At 42.5% G+C, this 24,168-nt stretch overlaps 1 protein-coding gene across 1 annotated transcript in view; it reads right to left on the bottom strand.

The window, feature by feature from the left end:
* Positions 1-2,380: 2,380 nt before the first annotated feature.
* Positions 2,381-24,168, bottom strand: part of slc12a6 (solute carrier family 12 member 6) — a 41,924-nt gene continuing 20,136 nt past the window's right edge. Inside the window, exons 7-27 of the mRNA XM_083993241.1 lie at positions 20,850-20,980; positions 19,018-19,259; positions 18,798-18,922; positions 18,503-18,700; positions 17,177-17,341; positions 16,543-16,641; positions 16,153-16,210; positions 15,882-16,056; positions 15,060-15,178; positions 14,332-14,430; positions 14,119-14,238; positions 13,760-13,864; positions 12,444-12,612; positions 11,338-11,533; positions 10,386-10,555; positions 8,729-8,860; positions 7,846-7,953; positions 7,452-7,508; positions 4,991-5,334; positions 4,296-4,429; positions 2,381-3,615 (exon numbers count right to left, since the gene is read on the bottom strand). Of these exons, the coding sequence (XP_083849367.1) occupies positions 3,524-3,615; positions 4,296-4,429; positions 4,991-5,334; positions 7,452-7,508; positions 7,846-7,953; positions 8,729-8,860; positions 10,386-10,555; positions 11,338-11,533; positions 12,444-12,612; positions 13,760-13,864; positions 14,119-14,238; positions 14,332-14,430; positions 15,060-15,178; positions 15,882-16,056; positions 16,153-16,210; positions 16,543-16,641; positions 17,177-17,341; positions 18,503-18,700; positions 18,798-18,922; positions 19,018-19,259; positions 20,850-20,980 (3,038 nt within the window). The 3' untranslated portion in view covers positions 2,381-3,523. The remainder of the gene's footprint in view (positions 3,616-4,295; positions 4,430-4,990; positions 5,335-7,451; positions 7,509-7,845; positions 7,954-8,728; positions 8,861-10,385; positions 10,556-11,337; positions 11,534-12,443; positions 12,613-13,759; positions 13,865-14,118; positions 14,239-14,331; positions 14,431-15,059; positions 15,179-15,881; positions 16,057-16,152; positions 16,211-16,542; positions 16,642-17,176; positions 17,342-18,502; positions 18,701-18,797; positions 18,923-19,017; positions 19,260-20,849; positions 20,981-24,168) is intronic.

A 24,168-nucleotide genomic window follows, 5' to 3' on the forward strand; every position in this document is an offset into this window, starting at 1 on the left:
CAAGTGGAAGTGGCGTCATCACGCAAACGAGGACTTTCAAAATAAAAGGCAGCGTTTTTTCTTTCTTTCTTTTTTTTTTTTAACTGCAATGTAAAGATGCGAAATTTAACATCTGAAATTGCTCAAACTTTTGATCAACATAAAATAAAACATGATTTGCAATATAAGGATGAATAAATAAATTAATCTATGCAGTAAAAATGTCAAACTTTGACCCAGTTTTATATTGTTTTTGCATTTCCAGTGATAATATTATATGCATTTTATGTTTTATTTGATCTGAACAAGCACATTGTAACTTTAATCTTATTTATATAGTACATGTCTACTAATCTCCATTATAAGGTTTAAATTTGTTATAATACAGATGTCAGCCAAATAAAATAAAAAAGGGACAAACTTGCAGCCTGTTTTTTTTTTCAAAATTGCTTTATTTATTCCCATGTTTTTTCAAGCAAAGTTTTTTTTTAACGATTCCTTTTTATATTAATGTAATTAAAAAAAGATAAAACTTGGGATCTCTTTTTCGTCTTTATGAACAAGCAAGAAAAACAATGTTGAGGAAATAACAATGAACATGAAAGAATCCCTGCACGATAACACTGTAAAAAAAGAAAAAAAAAGAAAAGAAAAAAAAAAGAACAAAGCATCATTAGAGTGGAATCGAACACCTCTAGTTTACAGCTCCTTACTTTAGCAACAAACTCACATTCACACACGCACACACACTCTTCTTTCAGACACACAAACTCACACACACAGAGAAAGCAGGTGTGAATTTCAGGTGTATGGTGAAGTGGAGAGTTTGAGGGCACAAGCTCACGCACGACACAGCGCAGCAGATTTTCTCATGAGAAGGAATGGAGAACACAATCTGCCGTGTTAATGAACAATATGAAGCATCCACATGTTGTTGTACACACACACACTCACACTCACACAGACACACACACTTGTCTCTGAGTGACGATGACACTGTGACAGCATGCAGTGCAGTGGTCCTCTCCTCTCCACGATGGTCCAGTGTGTCAACAATACTGTCCAGGTTCTTCCCTTTCCAAGGCCTTCGCAACCACGATGACGACGAGAACAACGACCACCACCACAGAGTGTGACCTCGCTTGGCGTCTCTACTCTCTAACGCACTAACTACTCACATGCAGTCCAACGTGGGGCCGGTTTATGGCACGACACCAGAGAAAAAAAACTCTGATTTTTTACTTCCTTAAAGAAGTGGTTTGATTCATTTAATTAGTTTTCCTGGGACAACACACACGAGAGCAGAGCGACTGCTGGTGTTTAATTCACTGATAAATAAAAGATATGTGTGTGAGTCGGGTGGTAATTGCACATTTATGCTTTTTTTAACCATGATATGTAATATGAATAAAAGTACGGAGGTCCATCTCTGCCAAGATTAAAACACACAACACATCATGGAAAAATAAAATACACATGATAATAAGAAATCTGAATTATGAGATGAAGTTCTGTCATTTAAGACATTTATCAAATAATTTTGACTTGACCAATTTTTATTTATTTAGTATGACTTATGGCTCCAGCTCACCCGTGACCCTAGTGCAGGATAAGCGGTATAGAAAATAAATGAATGAGTATGACTTATAAGCTGTGTAAAATTTAAATTAAAATCTTATTTTCGTCTCACTTTACCTATAAATTGGAATCTATCTCACAATTTTGACAAAAGTCAAAATCAAAGTTACTGATTTATTCGATCTCCACAGTTCGGCTTGCCAGGACTAATTGTACAAATTCAGTTTTTACTCTTTTACTCTTAATCTCCTCATATGGGCCTAATTATATTTTTACTTATATTTTCCATTATTAAATAATTAAAGGAATAGTTCACCAAAAAATGAAATTCAGTCAGTATTGACTCACCCTCATTCTGATTAATACTCCGGAGTAGTTTTTTATTCCTTAAAGTGCATCTGGAGACCCTGGAGGCCGGTTCGTAATCCAACGAAATCTTTATATGAGAGTCAACACAAAAACCGACACAAAAACGTCCATAAATCTACACAAAAACATTGTAATATTCCTCCACGCTGCTCATCGATGCAAGCGTGAATTGCGTGAATGCGAGAGAACGCCCAAGGCAAATTCAATACAGGACTGTTTAGGCTGTAAAAATGTCCTAAACGAGGTATGTTTACAGTAAACTCTGGACTATATCCCTTCAGGACACTTGGATTGCAGCGGACGAGCAGTGTGGAGGAAGATTAAATGTTTTTTTGTGTAGTTTTAGTTTTCGTTGGACTATGAACCGCCCTCCCGGGTCTCCAGATGCACTCTGAGGAATAAAAACTACTCTGGAGTATTCATCAGCATGAGGGTGAATTTAATTTTTTGGTGAACTATTCCTTTAAGATGCAACATCCAAATTTTCATTCACCTTGATCCAGTTATGCTTTTCATGATCATCAACTTCTAAACTTTGTTTGTTTCTTCTGGGCAGAGATGGTTTTCCATACACAGAGAGAGTAGATGATGTGAGAAACAGCAGCGAGTTCAGACAAAACAGACACAAGAAGTAGAAAATAACCGTGGATGATAAATAAAAACCTGATTTTGGACTAAATTTGATACGATTGGATACGAAGAGGCCCAGGATATATTATTGATATGCAACCGATCACCACTTCTTCGTCTTCTTCCTTCAGTCTCCTTTAACACTGTCAAGTAAAAAGGAGACGACGCAACGTTTCTGCACTCTGCACCTCAGTGTTCAGAGTGCGACTCCACCAGTTTTTTGCACTGGAATAAACTTATTGAGATGTTCTTCGAGGAGAAAAAAAAAAAAAAAAGAGAGAAACAAAAAAAAAACACTTGATTGGGACATTCACGCACACCTGCCTCCAAAATACATTCTGTACAAAAAGCAAACCCTGAGTCTCGTCAGTGCAAAGACTGCTCCGTTCTGGGACGCCTCGCCTCGCGCTCTTCTCTACGCTTCGTCGCTCGCTGGTCCGCGGCCCCGACACTCTCTCCCTCCCCCTCTCTCTCTCTTTCTCTCTTTAAACACAACGCTGGTCCCCTTCACCGATAAAACCCGACCTCCTTCAGATGGATAACTTTCCAAAAAAACAAACAAAAAAACACACAAACACACACGCACACCTGTTTTGTTAGTTTTCGTTCGTTCGTTCGTTGGTGGAGTTGTGTTGGCGTTTCTTTCTGTAGCTCGACATAAGTAGAATGGAAACCCTCGTTGTGAAGGTACAAGTGTAGAAAAATGAAAGGAAAAGAGGCGTGGGGTGGGTGAGAGGGTGAGTGGGTGAGTGTGGGGGTGAGGTGAGGTGGGTGAGGTGGGTGTCGGGCGTGAAGACTGACGCTGCAGCCGGCCAATGACGGTTCTCACTCCATCACCCCCGCCCCTTCCCCCCCAAACAGAGCTCACAGGCCGATCCGCCTCCCTTCGCTCTTCACGTCTTTTACACTAACTTCCTCCGTTGTTTCATGTTTTGTTTTGTTTTTTTGTTTGTGTGTGCGTGTCCGTTCAGGAGTAGATGGTGATGACCTCACTTCCTCCGCCTCTCACCAACAGGACGCGCTCCAGGCCTTCTGTTAAAACCTCCAGGAACTCCATGTCTGCACCACGAGTCAAGGAGCACAGAGGTGGAAACATCACACACGCTTTTTTTTTGTTAATGACACAACATTGTAATTTATACCACGGTCTGGGCGAATACTCGATTCTGATTGGCTGCAGGGTGTCCGTTAAAAAAGTGATAATGGACACCAACAAAGATGTTACGGTCAAAATGCCAGATGACAGTTTCTAAATGATAAAAAAAAAAAAACTCACGATTTTAACTCTAAAACACATTAAGGTTTAAATACTCGATTTAATTAATTAAACCCTTTTCCACTGTTCAAGTGTTGAAATTAACCTGCCCAAACAGGGATGTTAAAGAATTTCACATTTTCCTCATTCTTCCTCTTTAAGTTCACGTCCTTCATACGAACCGTCAGTCAGCTGAGGTTCACTCAACTTCACCTGCAGCTGATAAAATCTGGTAACAACAGCTAAACTGAGAGTCACTGTTGCACTAAATAAAATAAATACTGATTTGAGTGAAACAATCTGCAAATTAGCCTTTTGGAAATGTAAATTAAACCACAGAAGCCTCCAGGTCTCCTGTCTCTCTGGCCTCGTTTCTCCCACAGGAGACGAATAAATAAAACTTTGACTTTGTTAAACATCAAACAGTTAATAAACACAGAAAAAGACAGTAAACATCGTCATCGTTCAGACGAGATGAGGATACAGTTCTCGTCTCCGTCCGGGTTCCTCGGCGGTCCCGGCATGTTGAGCAGGACGAGCCGTGCGTCGTGGGATTTGTTGACGATGACCTCGTTGAGTTTGACGGCGGTGTGCATCCGCCTGACGTTGGAGTGATCCCTGAAAGACGCAGAGGGAAGAAGGTCCGTCAACCAACCTGTGTGTTGTGTGTGTGTTAAAGGGATAGTTCAACATTTTGGCAAATTGGCCCATTGCCATAATCCCTATAGTCATAGCAGTAGGTTCGTTACCTTTAATTGTCGGTGCAAGCTATTTTTAGAACGGCGGAGCAGAGCCGCGAGCTGCTCAGAGCTACGCTATGGAGGCTAATGGGATTTCTTGGTTTCCCTCATCAAACTCATCAAATACACAATCCAACAACTCCAAAACACTCTGGTGGACAAGTTGTGACCTGCACATTTACCACGCTATGAGATAATAACAGAACGTTGTTTTAGAGGCAAGGCAGGCCACAACTTGTCCACCAGAGCGTTGTGGAGTTGTTGGATTGTGTATTTGATGAGTTTGATGAGGGAAAATGAGCTTTCACCGACAATTAAAGGTAACAAACCTACTCCTAAAACTATAGGGATTATAGCAATGGGCCAATTTGCCAAAATGTTGAACTATCCCTTTAACCAAATGGCGGCAGTGGCGTGTTTGTGTTTGTGTTGCACTCACGGCCTGATGCTCAGCATGTCTCTGAACCCCTCTGGCGTGGAGCAGCCCGAGTGCGTGGCTCTGTACTGCGACGTCTTCTCTTTGGTCCAGGTCATCTGAACTCGGCGGTGATGCTCCGAGCTGCCGCCTCCTCCTCCTCCTCCTCCTCCTCCTCCTCCTCCGCCTCCTCCTCCTCCTCCTCCACCACCGCCTCCTCCGCCTCCGATGCCGATGATGCTGCTGCTACCGACACCGATACCGACGCCGCTACTGGAAACCCTGTCGCCGCCGTCCGTGTCGTCGTCGTCGTCCGAGCCGATGCTGGTGAGACGCAGCATCGAGTTACGATCCTTCACCAGCTGAGCCTAATGAGGGTTCGGGGAGACGGACAGAAAACAAGACGTGTTCTCCTTCATCTCGTCACCTTGACAACAGTTTTCTTTCTTTCTTTCTTTCTCCTCTACATCCCTCTCTCTCTCTCTCTGTCTGTCTCTCTCTCTCTCTGTCTCTCTGTCTGTCTGTCTGTGCACCTGTACCTGTCTGCCTCTGCCTCCTGTGCAGCCGTGTGCCGTGACGCCAGAGCTCCTGTACCTGGGGGAGAGATACACCTGCAGACAACACACAGTCACCTGACCCGCCGCTACCACGACAACAACACGTCTAAGTCTAGTCTAGGGGGGGGACTACGGGGGCACGCCTGGGTCAAATGTGATTCAGAGGTAATAATGAATAAAAACAACTTATTTACTGCTCTGATGTTGTTTTTTTATTGTGGGAAACACATTTGACTCAGGTGAGCGTTTAAATCGTTATATGAATCTGGACAAACTCAAAAAACCTCGACTTGAATCCTTCAGATGAGAACAATTTAAACAATAACAGATTTAATCATTTTATCATGAGCTATGATTTGGACTTTCATCGTCGTCGTTTACGGTATTGATTAATTTATTTAATACTTTAATTATTATCTCAACTGTTGCTGTCTCTCATCTTTCCAGTGTTAATAATTGATCAGCGCCCCCCTGTGGACAGACTCTGTCATTGCAATGTCTTGTCACTTGTAATCTGACATGATAAATAATCCCAGTTTCCCTCCTATAAAATAAAATCTATGTAAAACTATGTTGGATTGGCCAATTCAATACTCTAGTTTCTTCATCTGTGGTGTTTTGAGGGACAAAGGTAACCTTTTATTAATTTACAGGCCGCTAATTACGTGATAATGTCAAGAAATACCCAAGAAATAACTGTCAATTTCATAGTAATGTCATGTTTTTCATAAAGGCAAAATATTACACATGCTTTTCATGCTATTTCTACACAATCGATCAGTCATTATTTCATGGCAATATTTCTCGACACTACTATGAAATTGATTTCTAGGCTATTTCTAGACATTATGACACAATTGTTATTTCTTGACTATTTCCAGACATAACCACGTAATTAACGGCCTGTAAAACACCTTCTACTGATTCTCAATGTGCTCAGACGTGTTTGTTCACTTTCTCTGCGTCGTGTTTTGTTTTTCTCTGAAGGATTCAGTTGCGCTGATCTCTAATAAAAAACCTCTTTGCCTGTACGACTACGTCTACTTCTGCTGCTGCGTCACTACCGCGTGAACACGTGAACTTACGTCGTCAAAGCTCCAGCGAACCCGCTATTGAGAACCGACCGTGACGGAGAGAAAATCATCCACAGATCGGTCACAATGTTAAACCAGACTTTGACTTTGATATTTAAAACTACAAATTAAATTTCAAGTCAAACTCTTAACAAATCTTGCTGCTTCCTGTGTCCTTGAATGCACCACTGCAAATCAAATATCCTTCCCTTTTATCCAATCCTCTAACACGTCGCTCTCTCTTCCCCGATACGTCTTATTAGTATTTGAAATACCACAAAAAACCCACCAAATAATATACGTACTGTATATCTTCTTTTCCTACAACTCACACTCTACCTACATGTTTTATATAGAAACCATAGAAGAAACTAATCATCTCAAAGCCACTTCTTTCATCTCTAGAGCCCAACGTGCTCGTGCAGGTACGGCTAACTGACCCCAGACCTCGACCACCGTGTCAAATCTCCACTGGATTTAAGTCGAACAACCAAATCTCTGTCGTTTTACAGCTTCAAGTATCAAAGTTTTAAAACGTGTAATCCCTAAACTCTCCCCATCCTCCTACCAGAGGCAACTCATAACTTTCTAAAGCTACACAAATTGCTAATATGTTGGTTTTAAAATAAAAAAAAATCTAATGATTATACAATGTATATATTAGCACACACTCTTTCTGTTTTAAAACACACAAGCATTACATATTTTTTTAAACAATCAATAATAAATAACTATCCATGCACAACAATTGTGAGCTACAGTGTCTGTTTACTGCCTCACCATCGTCCTGCACAGTTTAAGTTTTTTTTTATAGAAAGGAGTGAACTTACAGCTGGCCATAACCACTGACCTCACCTGAGACCTTGTAGCTCCACCTGCCTCTGGCCTACCGCTGCTCCTACCAGGGTTTCCCTGATAAAAATGATGCACGACATTCACAGACAGATCAGAGATGATACGTGTTGTAGCCCGTCTCCTATACAACCCATGAGTATTTAAAAAAAAAAAAAATAATGAGCCAAACTCAAGCAAGCAATCAATCAAACAAACCTCCACCACCTCTAAACCCATCACCAGAATAAAATAATACACACCTCCCCAGTCACGCAGATGAGTTTACAAGTTTAAAATGAAAGTTGTTTTTGTTTTTTTTAAACTACAGGTGGAGACAGTTTGAGATCCTGGCTGCCATGATGTGCAAATCTAATCTAACACAACAATCTCTCTCCTCATTGGGCGCGAAACTCACCTCTCTTTCCCGGTCGGATTTGGACAGACGCATCTGTCTGAGCATCTGAGACCTCTGCTCCATCATCAGCGTCCTCTCGTAGGTGTACGCACTGATGTCGCTGTCGTGCTGCGAGAGGAACAAAGAGACAAGGAGGCCGTTTTTATAGAGATGAGAATCGTTGGGTTCAAGGGTTCATTCACAGAAAATTTGTATTAACAGAGACCAAGAGATCCCTTTAAAGACCATTGCTGTATTCAGTGCCAGAACTTGATATTTACACTGTCAGCTAAAAAGAAAAGATAATTTTATATAAAATCTATAATTTTCTATATTTAATTTAATGAAAAGAAGTTTGGATTGAACAGAAGAACACAACACAGACCCTGCTGAAGTCTCTCCCACTTTTAAAAAACGGGTGCAACCAGGTTTTTCAGATGGTTACACAAGCCTTTAGTAGAACAACTTTAATTATCTTAAAGTTATTGAAGTGCATGCAAAAACCAAAGTGAGCAAGTGACAGAGACATTTGCTGCTGAAAAAAAAAGAAGAGATGTTACTGCAGCTGTGGTCTTGAGAAAAAATCTTGTCTCGGGTACTACAACACTAATAAACACTGCACAATATATGCAGAAGATTTCCATTTAAAGAAACAGAGTGGGTGGTTTCAGTGTAAAGCAGTAGATGAGTTTAGTTTAGATGTGACAGAGGAAGAAGCTCATGTTGAACATATGTGACACAGAGGTGAATAAGATTATTTCAACAAGGTTTAAAGGTGTTGAGCTGATTTATAATCCTCATATTATATCACAACATTTTTTTTTACTGCTTCTCATGAAACTAAATTCAATCCGCTTGAGTGTAAATCTACAAATCGAATGATAAACGATGACGGGCGGCGCACCATCTCAACGACCTCCACCTCGGCCTCGATACGCAGGTGATAGAGGAAGGTTGCCAGGTCCTTCTTCATCTGGATCGAGTTATCCTCCATCTGAGCCACCGTGAAGATCCGCATCCCACATTTACGCCAGGCCTGAGGCGGAGAGGAGACGAGAGAGAGAGAGAAAGATGTATTCATGTTTGTGTTTGTGTCTCAGTAGATTCAGCCCAGTCGGGTCAGAGGGTTAGGGTTAGGATAAGAGTTCAACTAGAGCTGCAGCGAGGTTGGAAGAGGTTGGAACACATTCATACACACAAACAACCCCAAATCCAGCGTATATACAGGAATCTTGAAGTTAATTCTAATACCTTTTTATGACTTTTTCAAGACCTTCTCAATATTTTTCAATACCTCACCGCCACTTCAAGCTGTAACCATTTACATCAGTGACACTTTTAACGTAACAGTTTTAGTTTGTGATAAAGACTATAGACCACTATGATACAACAGAATTCAAAATAGGCTGGGATAATAAATCAAAGGCAAAGTTTATCAGAAAAACACTCTCAAAAAACAAAAACAACAATCTTCTTTTCTTTTTTATGTACCGGTTCATCTTTGTTTTTTGATAAAATGAATAAATTCACACACTTTTACAATGTTTTTTAGGACTCAAACTCTTGGACAGCTAATTCAGAAAAAAAACCTTCAAAATTTAAGACTTTATTAAGTCGTGAAAAGACTTTTTAAGGGTCTTAATTTTCCCAAAATTGATTTATCACCTTTTAATACTTTTCAAGACCCCGCGGATACCCTGAAATCAATCAATCAATCAATAAATAGATAAATAGGTACTCTGTCAGTTGTTCAGCACACTGGTAAAAGAAAGTTCATTGTTTACAACAGCACGCAGGACGTTGTCGTGGCACCAAATGTCTGAGAAGCTTCCCAGGTCTCCCATCAATCTATAAAATGCGAACTCCAGTCTGATCCTGCAGCGGATGTTAGAGCGCCACACTGCGGACGCCTCTACACCCGCCTGGCCTTGCATTTTGTTTCTCCTCGAGATGTAGTAGATCGCTATCTTTGCTTCCCCCACAATAAAATTCAGTAGGGCTGGGACGATATGCTTTTCTCCCGATTCGATTCTTCTACGATTTTTTGAATGGCGATTCGATTTAAATTGCGATTCTACGATATTGCCGATTCTCTCGATTTTTAGTCTGCATTTTTAACATTTATCTGCACACAAACACTGTAGGAGCCTATAAATTAACATACTCCATTATAAAGTGAACTTTATATACCCTTATAACCCTTTTCAAAACCTGTACTCTGTATGTAAAAAAGGCTAACAAATGCACATTGCACAAATATTAAAAAAAAAAAAAAAAAATTGATTTTTGAAAAAAAAAATTGATTTAAAAATCGTCATAAAAGATATTGCGATATTTATGTGAATCGATTTTTTCTCCCACCCCTAAAATTCAGTAGTTGTCACATGGCCTTATTCTCTTTGCTGTATCCCGCCCCATAAATAAACACTGTGTGTGTTGTAAAAGTTTGAATAAAAAGACTAAAAACACTTGTCAATAGAGTAAAAAAAGCAGAGAGCCTCCCAAAAAGTGAAGAAGGTGAAGAAGGTAAAGAAGAAGAGTCTGGAGGTGTAGAAACGGACCTTGTGCTGGCGCAGCAGGAACGGCAGCAGCATCAACATCCCTCCGTCATGGACGATCCACCAGACGTCGATGTAGCCCTCGGTGCAGGGTTCGCTGTTGCTAGGGAACAGGGAGATGTTCTTGGGCACCAGCAGGGCGAGGTGCGCGGCCGTGGTCACCCGCACCGTGTCTGGACGGAAGACAGGGGGCGCCGTTAGTTACCATAACAACAACAACATCCCATGATCCATCCTCTAACGTGTTAGAGTAGAAACATTTTTGATTTTTCAAAACACACTTTAGAAAAACTGGAAAACGTAGAAGAGGAGAGAAGAGAGAGAAGAGAGGAGATAAGAGGAGGAGAGGAGAGAGGAAAGAGAAGAGGAGAGGAGATAAGAGGAGGAGAGGAGAGAGGAAAGAGAAGAGGAGATAAAAAGAGGAGAGGAGAGACAATAGAAGAGAAGAGAAGAGAAGAGAAGAGAAGAGAAGAGAAGAGAAGAGAAGAGAAGAGAAGAGAAGAGAAGAGAAGAGAAGAGAAGAGAAGAGAAGAGAGGAGATAAGAGGAGGACAGGAGAGAGGAAAGAGAAGAGGAGAGCAGATACGAGGAGGAGAGGAGAGAGGAAAGAGAAGAGGAGATAAAAAGAGGAGAGGAGAGGAGAGACAATAGAAGAAAAGAGAGGAAAGAGAAGAGGAGAGCAGATACGAGGAGGAGAGGAGAGAGGAAAGAGAAGAGGAGATAAAAAGAGGAGAGTAGAGGAGAGACAATAGAAGAAAAGAGAGGAGAGGAGAGAGGAAAAAGAAGAGAAGATAGGAAAGAGAAGATGAGATAAAATAGAAGAGAGGAGAGAGGAAAGAGGAGAGGAGACACAAGAGAAGAGAAGAGAAGAGAAGAGAAGAGAAGAGAAGAGAAGAGAAGAGAAGAGAAGAGAAGAGAAGAGAAGAGAAGAGAAGAGAAGAGAAGGTGTGACTGACTGATGAAGGTCTTCCAGCTCTGCGGGTCCTCGCTCTGCCTCCACGCGTGCGGCCAGCCCATCACCACCGTGTTGGGCTTCATGCCGCCCAGGCCGCTCGACTGGATCATGTGGCTGATTCCCTCGCGCGGCTTCTGGGCCACGATGCACTTACAGAACCCCTTCACCCGCTCCTTGTCCATCAGGTGCTTCAGGGTCTGAGGAGGAGGAGGAGGAATAAAGCTTTAGTTTAGAGGACGAGTTCCTGGATCCTCTGTTCATAGAGAGCTCTCTCCCTCTTTCTCCCCCTCTTACCCCCCCCCCTCTTTCTTTTTCCTCTCTCTCCCCCTCTTTTTTTCCCTTTCTCTCTCCCTCCCACTTTCTTTTTCCTTTTTCTTGCCTCTTTCTTTCTCTCTCTACCTCCCTGCCCCACTTTCTTTCTGTCCCCCTTTCTTTCTCCCCTCCCCTTCTTTCCCTTTCCTTTTTCTTCTCTCCCCCTCTTGCTTTTTCACCCCCTTTCTTTCTCTTTCTTTCTGTCCCCCTTTCTTTTTCTCCTCTCTCTCTCCCCCTCTCTTTCTTTCTCTCCCTCCCTCCCCTTTCTTTCTTTCTGCCCCCTCTTTCTTTTTCCTCTCTCCCCCTTTCTTTATTTCTTTCTCTCTCTATCCCCCTATTTTTTTCTTTCTTTCTTTCTCTCTCCCTCTTTCTTTTTCCTCTCTCTATCCCCCTCTTTCTTTCTTTCTTTCTTTCTTTCTTTCTTTCTTTCTTTCTTTCTTTCTTTCTCTACCTCCCTCCCTCTTTCTTTCTTTCTCTCCTTCTCCCTCTTTTTCTTTCTTTCTGTCCCCCATTCTTTTTTCCTCTCTCTCTCCCTCTTTCCTTCTTTCTTTCTTTGTCTCTCCCTCCCCTTTTTTCGTTTAAGATGCACAGATATTATACAGATATATTTTGTGAGCGTATCAGTACGTCACACAATCAATTATTGATTGTTCATTTGCAATCACATCCTTCTAATATAGAAATTTAATAAGCTAAAACACTGTATTCGATTACTTGATTACTCAATCGATTACACAAATAATCAATAGCTGCAGCCCTAAACGACTGCGACTCCATAAAGTCAATTGTTCCCACCTGCTCGGCCGCCAGCGCTTCCCCGTAGCTCTGCAGGAAGTTTCCGGAGACGACGGTGCCGACGATGGTCAGGCCCTTTCCCGCCTTCAGCTGGCTGGCGAACGTCAACAGACGAGGAGATTTGACGTGGGCGTCCTCGTCCAGTTTTAGTAACACCAGCAGCTGAGGCCTGGAGGAGACAGGACGGAGCGGAGGTTTGTACATGTTCAGGTTTCTCCTACACACTCTGGTCGGATGTTGTTGTGATGATGTAACACACGGCAGATATGACCAGTTACTCTGGTTACAGTGCGTTTAGTTTGGTATTTTCAGCAGCAATGCACCGTAAATTCTCAAATAAAAGCTGAGTCGGGGGCTATTTTTATCGTCTGAAAATTCTTGTGAATGTACAAAACCTCTCAAAGCCCACGACCACCCATTTTGAGGAGTTTCTACGCTGCTTAATTCATGCTAAAGCTGAAAATTAAACAAGACCCAGTCTCAAAAGCATTCATTCTCAGCCCGATCGCAGCCACAATCCAAGTTATTTGTAGTACATGTTTTATTTTATCTTATTTTACTGTACAGCTATTATTTTTGTATGTCTTTATGTCTTTTAATTGATTTTATTGGTATTTATATGTAATTCTATGCCTTATGTGAGCTGTTATGTCTTTTATTTCTGATGCTTTTTATTTATTACTCTTTGCAGCACTTTGCTCCACTAAAGTGCTCAACAAATAAATCATATTCGACCCAAACCCGGCGCAACTGGTCCTGTTGTTCAGCCCGGCCCGTTGAGAACTCGGACTGACCCAGGGAAAGAGCCAGAGCCGTTAAACAGTCTGTGGCCAGAGCTGCAATTATTTATTTACTAGAAGTTTAATTGCTGCTGATCAAACTTCTAAATGAATGCTGCTCTGGATCCGACTCTTTCCTTCTCTTTCTCTTTAAAACAGTAACAACAGAACAATTTGAGAACGATCTTTGCTGAGCATAACATTAGTTAAAAATTCAATAAAAGTCTCTAATATAAGCCGGGTCAGTTAAGTAGTTCAAGTTAATAAAAGCCAGAGCTTCTATTGGAGAATTTACAGTAAATGTTCTTGTAAATAAAACCACAGCTACGACTAGAGGTCATTTCAGGTCCACATCTTCCTGGGAACATCAACATCTGGACTCTAATTTCATCTCGCAATCTCTGGCTGACGTGTGAGGCAAAATGTCTCCTTCAGGTTATTAAAACTAAAGCTCAGAGGATGTGAAAGAAAAAAGAAAAAGAAAAGAAAATAGAATAAAATAAAATGTTGTTTTTTTCCCGTGTAGCAGTCGTTTACCTCCAGTTCTTGGTGTGCGGCGGCCCCTCCTCCAGCCTCAGGAGGGCGTAGCGGGCGGCGCTCAGCGACAGACCGCGGATCCCATCCCCCCACTCTTTCTCCGCTCTGATACACACACACACACGGACACACGTGGGTTAAATATACACACACACATATGACGATATACAGTGTGAGGTGTGACGTGACCTCTGCCGACACACACACACACACACACACTCAGCGAGACGACTCATCATGCTGGAAACAAACTGACAAACACTAAAAACACATACACACACCAACTCTTCTTGACCATGCTGTACATGTACAGTACATTCATGTGATGTGGGGTGGGATACATCTCCATGGCAACATACCCGTGATACTCAATGTATTTGTAGATCATGCCCGCGATCACCATGGCAACGATTGCGTAGTACCAAGAGGATATGAACATGAGCGCCAGGCAGATAGTCATCCCCAAAAATGACAAGGTCCTGGACACAAGACGAGCACGAAGAGGCACAGATCAGCGTGTGTTCATACATGTGTGTGTGTGTGTGTGTGTGTGTGTGTGTGTGTGTGTGTACCAGTGGTAGTAGGAGAAGCGCGGCCTCCAGTTGGGCGTCCTGAGGAGCGTCTGGAGGGCACAGGCCAGGTTCACAAACAGATAACACATGAGGAAAAACCTGAGTGGAGAGAGAAGTCGTCGTGTTAGTGACACGAGAGGAGAGGAGAGAAGGAGAGGAGAGGAGAGGAGAGGAGAGGAGAGGAGAGGGGAGGGGAGGGGAGGAGAGGAAGGGAGGGGAGGAGAGGAGAGGAGAGAAAAAAAGGAGAAGAGAAGAGGAGATAAGAGGAGGAGAGAGGAAAGAGAAGAGGAGAGAAAATAGAAGGGAGAGGAGGAGAGTAGAGAGGAAAGAGGGGAGGAGGAGGAGAGAAGGGAGAGGAGGAGGGGGTGGAGAAAGAGGAGAGGAGAGACAATAGAAGAGAGGAAAGGAGAGGAGGAGAGTAGAGAGGAAAGAGGAGAGGAGGAGAGGAGAGGAGAGGGGAGGAGAGAGGAGAGGAGAGGAGAGGAGAGGAGGAGAGAAAAAAAAGGAGAAGAGAAGAAAAGAGAAGAGAAGAGAAAAGAAGAGGAGAGAGGAAAGAGAAGAGGAGAGAAAATAGAAGAGAGGAAAGGAGAGGAGGAGAGTAGAGAGGAAAGAAGAGGGGAGGAGAGAAGGGAGAGGAGGAGGGGTGGAGAAAGAGGAGAGGAGAAGAGGAGAGAAAAAAGAGAGAGAGAAGAGAGAGACACAAACACACAGACAGGTCGGTGTCTCACATCGTGAGGATCGGAGCCACCAGGTCCAGCGAGGCGATGAGGATCCCCAGCTCAGCGATCAGCGCCGTCAGCAGCAGCGCCCAGGTCGGCTCGCCGTTCGCCTTCCCGTGTCCAAACACCTGGTGGACGGACACACACACACACACACAGTCAGTGAACATCTGGACAGATGTATCAAAGGTCTCTGTCGTTAAAGGGATAGTTCAACATTTTGGCAAATTGGCCCATTGCCATAATCCCTATAGTTTTAGCAGTAGGTTCGTTACCTTTAATTGTCGGTGCAAGCTATTTTTAGAACAGCGGAGCAGAGCCACAAGCTGCTCAGAGCTACGCTACGGCGGCTCATTATGGGATTTCTTGGTTTCCCTCATCAAACTCATCAAATACACAATCCAACAACTCCAAAACGCTCTGGTGGACAAGTTGTGACCTGCACATTCACCACACTATGAGATAATAACAGAACGTTACGGGACAGAGTTGTTTTAGAGGTAAATTCATGCAAAACCGCTAATGTGCGTTGCCTTCAGGGGCAGTTTTTCAGCAAGCAGTCTCTGTATTTACCTTGAAAACGGCTCAGCTTCGTAATGTTCTGTTATTAACTCATAGCGTGGTGAATGTGCAGGTCACAACTTTACCACGAAAGCGTTTTGGAGTTGTTGGATTTTGTATTTGATGAGTTTGATGAGGGAAACCGTTCTAAAAATAGCTTGCACCAACAATTAAAGGTAACGAACCTACTGCTATGACTATAGGGATTATGGCAATGGGCCAATTTGCCAAAATGTTGAACTATCCCTTTAAAACAAATGGAGCTCTGACCCGCAGGAAGGGGATGATGTTGTCCTTGGCGATGGCCTGCAGGAGCCGAGGAGCTCCGGTCAGCGACTGGAGGCCGGCGCCGCACGTCGAGAAGAAGGAGCCGATGACGATCACCCAGGGCGACGGCCACGCCAGAGTCCCCACCACCAGGTTCCCTTTCACCGAGTCGCCAAATCTGCACAAAAAACATATCACAAGTTCACAACACGGTGAAACGTGCGTCTTTATCTCACGTACAGGAGGAGATAACAAACTGCAGGTGCACACTGACTTGTCTCGGAGGACCACGCCGTCGATGCAGGAGCCGAACAACAGCACGCTGCTCAGGTCTGAAGGACGAACGGCGCTCAGGAAAACACATTAATTTAAAATCAATCAAACGTGTCCTTATCGCCCCACGCTAACAGCATCGTGACAGGAGCAAAACTGGAGCAGATAATTACACCGCAAATCATAAAAGTCAGAGACAAGGCGACTAAAAGAGAACTAATTATCTGGAAATCACAAGAGAGAGAGAGGATGGCGTTTGTTTAGAAAATCTTCAGGAGATCTGTCCAATCGTCTTCCAGAATAAAAAAAAAACTACAAAAAAAAACATGTAAACGGTGCAGAGAGACTGGACGCTGAATATTGAAAGTGTGAATTATCAATGAGAGGATACAGACGATGGACGTGGTGACGATGGCGAGGATCGTTCCGATGGGGATCGAGCGCTGGGCGTCTTTCAGGTCGCCCGACCGGTTTGAACCGGCCATGATCCCTGAGGAAAAGAAGAATAAAGATAAGAATTAGTAGTAAAAGATCTGATATCGATTCATAAAATCCTTCGATCGATCTTTTAATGTACGCAATTTCCCGTTTCCTCTGTTATATCTGTACTATTATCACCGACAACTGTACTGTAGAGTTGCACTGTTTACTTCTGTAATGGGTCATATTAAATCAAATAAATGTGTATTAAAGTAATTAATTTGGGCCAATTCTTTATGTAAACATTGATATTTTTGATAATGCAACAGGTTAGAGAGTTTTATCCTTTTTAGTTCTGTGAAAATCTCTTTCATAACCGAGGAAAAATTGGTATTAAAACTGAAAAATGTCTAAATGAATCAATAGCCTTCATTACCAGTGCTGTATTATTGTATTAATATGCATCATAAATAGATTTATAGAGGCCGAGGCTCATCGTATTATCTTAATTCAGATGTATTTATCTCTGCTGTTTCATTATTATCGTTGCTTTATGTATCACTCATCTGATGTTTGTGTTGACCTTCGTATAAACGAGTCCGTACCTGTGACGGAGGGGAAGAAGATTCCCACCAGCAGCGTGAAGGAGGTGGTGATGTCGGCGAACACGTACGGCTGCCGCGTGGACGCCGGGTGTCCGAAGTGGGAGGAGTTGAGGGAGCCTTTCTCCACCACGTCGCCTTTACCGAGGTACGCGCTCCAGATGTTTTCTGAGAGAAGAGGAGGAGGAGGAGGAGGAGGAAGACCAGAAATGTTGTTTGAGTCCAGTTGGACAGACTTCTCCAAAACCTTCACTGAACTCACAAATAAATCAAACACCACGTTGTTTCTTATAGAGCTAAATAAATAAAGAGAAGCAGGCTGTGCTGTTGAGAGGTAAACAAGAAGATGGCCACTGTGATTTACACAAACATGACCCAGAAGTTAAAACAAAACAAAAACACCAGATCCTACCATTACATCACTCAATGACAAATTAAATGTTTTATTTCTGTATAATTCATAAAAAAAGGAAACGACACATTCTTTGTGGTGAGGTAAAATCCATTGTGATCAGTGGATTGATCATTGTAAGGTGGCAAATTCAACCTGGGGCTCTGGTTTCCTAATATTTTAGGTCTAAAAGAAGGATTCTGAAGATTATCGTTTTAATTGCTCCTGTTTTGCAGTAGTTCTCTCTGTCCCTGCCACGGCAGTGTATAATGAGAGCAGACCAATCTTACGTTGTTTAGGCTGTTTACATCCCACAAAGCTGCACATTTTTTTCCACAGACAGCGTCAGATGGCTTCAAACACACACCAAGGGATTTGTTTACTTCAAAAAAGCCGGCATGTTTGTAAATGCAGCTGTAATACAAAATCCTGCGTGAACTTGCGAAGTCTCGCATGAGAGTCAAGTTGATGGCTCAGTATGTTGTCTGAAGCTCCCGCTTGTTTTATCAACTCAGAGCCACAACGTCTTCGTAGCAGTGAGAGTTAAGTCTGGATATTGTTTATTCTACCTGTAAACAGACTGAGCGCGCCAACTTCACTATCGCGCAAGACTTTGTATTACAGCTCCGTTTACAAACATTTCCGCTTATTTGAAGCCATCTGACGCTGCCTGTGGAAAAAAATGTGGTTTTGTGGGATGTAAACAGCCTAAACAACGTAAGATCGGTCCGCTCTCGTTATACGCTGCCGACAAAACTACTGCAAAACAGGAGCAATTAAAAAGAAAATCTTCAGATTCATTCTTTTAGATCTAAAATATTAGGAAACTAGAGCCCCAGATTGAATTTACCCGGAATTGTCCTTTAAGTGCTGAATGTAACTGGACTTCTTTAACCTTTAAGCACACACACACACACACACACACAGTCTCTCTCTACCTGCGATGATGCCGCTGGCGAGGCCGGGGATGCCTTCGATCTCTGAGAAGTTGTTGGACCTGAAGTAGTCGTCGCAGGTGGCGTTGAGGTCGGGGCCGTCGCAGAACAGCTTCCACAGATTTGTGGTCTTGTTCACCATGACGGGCGCCTGGGTGGGGTCGAAGGTCGGGCCGATGGTCGGGACCAAGGTGCTGTTTTCTGTTGGAAACGGACACGACGGGTTAAAAAAAACACAGATGTGAACAGAGCGTGATTGAGTGTCACTGATCTTCTTCTTCTCTATCGCCTCTCTCACCGTAAGCGGCGGTGAAGTTGGCGTCCTCTCTCTCCGGCTCCTCGATCTGCCGCAGGATGATTTTGGCGCACTCGTTGTTGATGATCTCGTGACCGTTGATGGTTCTGTTTCCCAGCATGCACACGCTGCAGACACAGGAGAAGATGAAGCCAAAAAAGGAAGTTAACGGAGAACGGGTTTAGCTGTTTAGAATCGTGTGGCAACGCAGCAAAACGCTCACTTGAAGTTCGGCGGCTTGAAGGCGGAGACCAGCGCTCCGATGTAGATGGAGACGATGGAGACGATGACGCAGGCCAGGAAGATGGAGGCCAGCTTGTTGACGTACTTGACGCCCACGAAGACGAGCAGCGACATGAGCAGGAGACAGATGGAGCCGTAGACTCGCATGTTGTTCAACATGGCCGCGCCCTCGCCCTCGGGGAACTTGGACTCAAAAATGGCCGCCTTGGGAGCGATGTACATCTGAAGAGAGGAAAAACACAACGTTAGGGAAGTGACACTCAACCACTGACAAATCATATACAGGTGCATCTCAATAAAAAAAGAATATAATGGAAAATTATAGGAAGCTGCAACTAACAATTATTTTCATTATCAATTAATCTGTTTATTATTTAAACGATTAATCGATTAGTTGTTTGGTCAATAAAATGTTAAAAAATGTTGAAAAGTGTCAATCAGTATTTCCCAAACCACAAGATGACGTCCTAGAAATGTCTTGTTTTGTCCACAAACCAAAGAGCTATTCAGTTTATTGTCATAAAGGAACAAAGAAACCAGAAATATTCACATTTAAGAAGCTGAAATCAGAGAATTTTGACTTTTTTCTTCTTTCTCTACGACTCAAACCGATTATTTGATTATCAAAATAGTTGACAATTAATTAAATAATCGATTATTGTTCGATTAATCGATTAATTGTTGCAGCTCTAGAAAATTTCCATTTCCAGTTGTTCAAGTCAAATATCCCCAACCAGTATCGAGTGCATATACTGTAGATGGACATACTTTTCAGAAGACCAACATTTCCATATTAAAATGCTTTTCTTAATTGTATTTTTGAAATATTAAAATTTTTTGAGATACTGAATTTTAGTTCTTCATAACAATTAAAAGAAACTGAAATTAAATGTTTCATTCTGTGTGTAATGGATCTAAATAATGTATTATACCCCTTTCCCACTGGCCAAAAAACCCGTTTAAACCCGCTAACAATCGGCTTTTGGTGGCAGTGGGAAAGGCGCACGGAGCCGCGTCGACGCGGGTCAAACGACTCGGCAAGCGACGCGGGTTAAAATCGCCTTTAATCGGCTCGGCTCGGCTCGGCTTGCAATGGGAACGCCAGACCCGCGTCAACCCGCTAATTTACGTGATGACACTGAACGTTACGTGACGCTACGTCATCGCGCCGGTCGCGTCTCATATCACGTACCAAAACAAAGCTCTGCTCCGCTCTGCTCTCATCCGAGACTGGGATCAAAAGATCAGAGAACACTGACCAAAAACGATAGAAAAAAAGAAAAGAAGCGACAGTGTGTTTAACTGACGTGTTGTGCTGCGGACGTCCGTCATCCGGCCGCAGCAGACTCTCTGTCCTCCGCGGTCCTGGTGCTCCAGGTCAGCCAGCCAGAGAGTCTGCCTCGGCGGACGGACACTCCGCGGCGGGCGGCTGTGGCATGACTGTGTGTGTCTCCTGCACCGCGGATGAGAGCGGGGCGACTGGTTTATGCTCTGTCTGATCCCTCAGCGGGGGGTCAGACCCGGCTCATTTTGGTCAATGGGAAAGGGGCCAAATGCCGATTGTTAGCGGGTCGACCCGCGTTTAAAAAACCCGCGTCGACCCGCTAATTTTAGTGGGAAAACGGCTTAAGTTTCACTTTTTGAATTGAATTACTGACATAAATAAACTTTTCTATGATATTCTGATTTATTGAGATGCATCTGTACATTGGAAATAACAGGAGTGATAGGTACAAAAAGTTTCTCTTCGAATCTACACAAATCTCATAGGTCACAAATTTAAACGATGATGAGTCGGGAGTCGGGACTCACCAGCAGGATCTCGATGGCTCCCAGGATGTACATGGCTCCAGCAAAGGTGGTGCCCAGGTAGAAACAGAGGCCCACCGCCCCCCCGAACTCTGGACCCAGAGAGCGGCTGATCATGAAGTAAGAGCCCCCCGCTGGAGGAGGGAGGGGGGAGAGAGAGAGAGGAAGAGAGGAGAGGAGAGGAAGAGAGAAAGAAAGAAAGAGGGCCAGGTTGTACATCAGGGTTGGAGGAAGTGGAAATGGAGAGGGGGAAGGAGAGAGAAGTCGGATCGGAGAGGTAAGAAAAAAAGAAATATAAAGAGAGATGGTAAAGAGAAGAGAAGGAACGACAGAAAGAGAGAGAGAGAGAGAGACAGAAAGAAAGAGAGAGAGAGAGTGGGATGATGGTTAGTAACATTATGATGTTAGGATGTGGAGGGAGAGAAGAGGAGGAGCTGATGAGAAGTCGTCCTCTGCATCAGACGGAGCAGATCTGCAAATCTCTCTCTCTACTGTTTGTTGACGACTCACGACGACGAGTCGACGGAGGAAACTCTGACTGACGCTCAGAGCTGCAACAGCTGTCAGCAGCAACGACAGGATCTGGATCTGATCGGGCGTTCGATGCCTCTGAGCACAGACTGTTCCTGACTCATGTCAACATGTTGTCATTTTTTGTTCAGGCAAAAAACTATTGTGACTGGTTGTGTGTTTTTAAGACAATACAGCAGAGTTTTGAGGGGGGAAAAAAACACATTTGTATGAAGTCAAGTCATTTTTTTAAGTCTTTAACATCACAAATCAAATTTCCCTTGAAGAAAACTTTACATTTTTATGTATTTATTTATATAAAAAGTTGCCAAATTATCAAAATGAAGTGCTGTTTTGTTTAACTTTGTTCTTTCAGTCTTTATTCATTCACTTGTTGTATCAGTATTGATTAGTTCAGGTGTCCAGCTGTTGGTAGCAGCTGCTCAAAGATGTTAACTCACGTTTTTTCACACTGATCAAAGGAAAACATTGATCCACTGAGTTTTTATTTATACAAGTCGTGTGAGTCATCACGTCTGTGTCTCATCCAGGCTTGTTGCCAGAGAATAACGACTATTTTTATGGATCAAGCTAAGCAGCTAGCTGTCTATTTATAAATAAAAGACATCCCTATTCTCAATATACTGTATGTTGTCCTGACATTAATAACAGCACAACACTTGGCTGTGATAAAATACACAAGAAAAAAACCTCCAGAGCTGCATGGGCCTGAGTTTAGATCAATAAACAGTGTCACACTTCCTGCTGCTTGTTGCATCACTCTGTATTAATTTGTGCTCCGTGTGAGCGCCAATAAACAGTAGGAATTATTTGCTGATTCACTTTGACCCAGTTGAACACACAGATCATATGAGGGAGTCGAACAGTAAGAAAAAAAACTACAAATTATCTACCGTCTTTGATTTCAGACGTCAGTGTTTGGCTTCCAAAATACAACCACAGCTCCTGTACATGCAGCCAATACAAATATACTGTATATATATATATAAACAATAACAAATAAGTTTAAAGGGATAGTTCAACATTTTGGCAAATTGGCCCATTGCCATAATCCCTATAGTCATAGCAGTAGGTTCGTTACCTTTAATTGTCGGTGCAAGCTATTTTTAGGCGAAAGCAGAGCCGTGAGCTGCTCAGAGCTACGCTACGGAGGCTAATGGGATTTCTTGGTTTGCCTCATCAAACTCATCAAATACACAATCCAACAACTCCAAAACGCTCTGGTGGACAAGTTGTGACCTGCACATTCACCACGCTATGAGATAATAACGGAGCGTTACCAGACAGAGTTGTTTTAGAGGCAAATGTGCTGCTCCGCCGTTCTAAAAATAGCTTGCACCGACAATTAAAGCTAACAAAACAAAACAAAAACTATAGGGTTTATGGCAATGGGCCAATTTGCCAAAATGCTGAACTATCCCTTTAACGTTTCAACTAAAATTCATCAAAATTAAAATTATTTACGCTCATCATTTATGATAAATGTTATATTCATTATAGCTAAGTCATTCAAAAAGTATTCATTGCTTTAAGGTGGTGGAAGAAGCTGTATTAGAGAAACCAAACACTTTGATCACTCCTATAAATTAACAACAGTGAACTACACACGGACAGTTATTCACTATTAACTACCATCTGAGACTAGATGGTGAGAAAGCAGCATGATGAGCACTTGAAGCTGTTCAGGTGAGAAGAAGAAGAGGAAGAAGAAAAGAGCGTGAAATGAAATGTCTGATGCCAAACAGGACTTGTTAGACATTAATCCTCTATGTTACCTACCGAGAGGCTTCGCTCTAACATTCAGTTACAGAAATGTCACATGCTTAGTGGAAAAACATCACACTACTTTGACATTTTGGGAATATTCGGCTTGAGAGGTAAAGTCGATGGCGGATAAACACCCTGGATTTTTGTTGTTGTTGTTGTTTTGGTAATGTTGTGTACAGACAGAGAGGGAGAGGCAGACAGAGGGAGAGACGGGACAAACAGAAATAAAATGACACTCATTAGAAGAGACATAATGCACTCGCCACATCTGGAGGAAGAGACGGGACGAGACGCACAGCTGGGAGGAAGGAAAACCACCTGGAAAAATTCACTCTCTTCAATTTAAAAATAGCCGCCATAAAATACGTGGATTAGAGTGGAAACGTTTCATCTCAGCGTGAGGATCAGATGGAGCCTAAAAAACATCCTCACCTGAACAACAATGGCTCAGTTTTGCCTCATTTGCAACTTTTTATTGTAATTTATCTTCTGGTCATTTAATTAATAACTCACTTAGGACGATGTAACTGCTGCTACTGCCTTTATACATGTTTAACCTTTTTATCTGCTGGTTGCACACTTGAATTTTTGTTGCCGGACCACACTGATGATTGATATTGATATTTGACATTTGGCTCTTTCTTTTTGTTGGAAGCATGTTTTTTTTTGTGCATATTATATTTCCCTTTTTCTCTTTTGTGGTGCAACTGGAACCAACATTTCCTCAAGGGATTCCCCCAAGGGATCAATAAAGTTCTTATCTATCTATCTATCTATCTATCTATCTATCTATCTATCTATCTATCTATCTATCTATCTATCTATCTATCCGCCTAGCACCGTGAGAATCTATAACTAAAATCAGCTCTGGTTTGACAGGAATGTAGCGCCACATTATCTAATAATGTAATACCGTACATTTTCACCTCATGATGTGATAACACCACATTTTGTAATAACATTGCTTGAATGCTATATGTGATAAACTTTGCCGCATTATGCAACGTTATTACATAATGTGGCG

Source organism: Trachurus trachurus, assembly GCF_905171665.1.
Source record: "Trachurus trachurus genome assembly, chromosome: 18".
Lineage (NCBI taxonomy): Eukaryota > Metazoa > Chordata > Actinopteri > Carangiformes > Carangidae > Trachurus > Trachurus trachurus.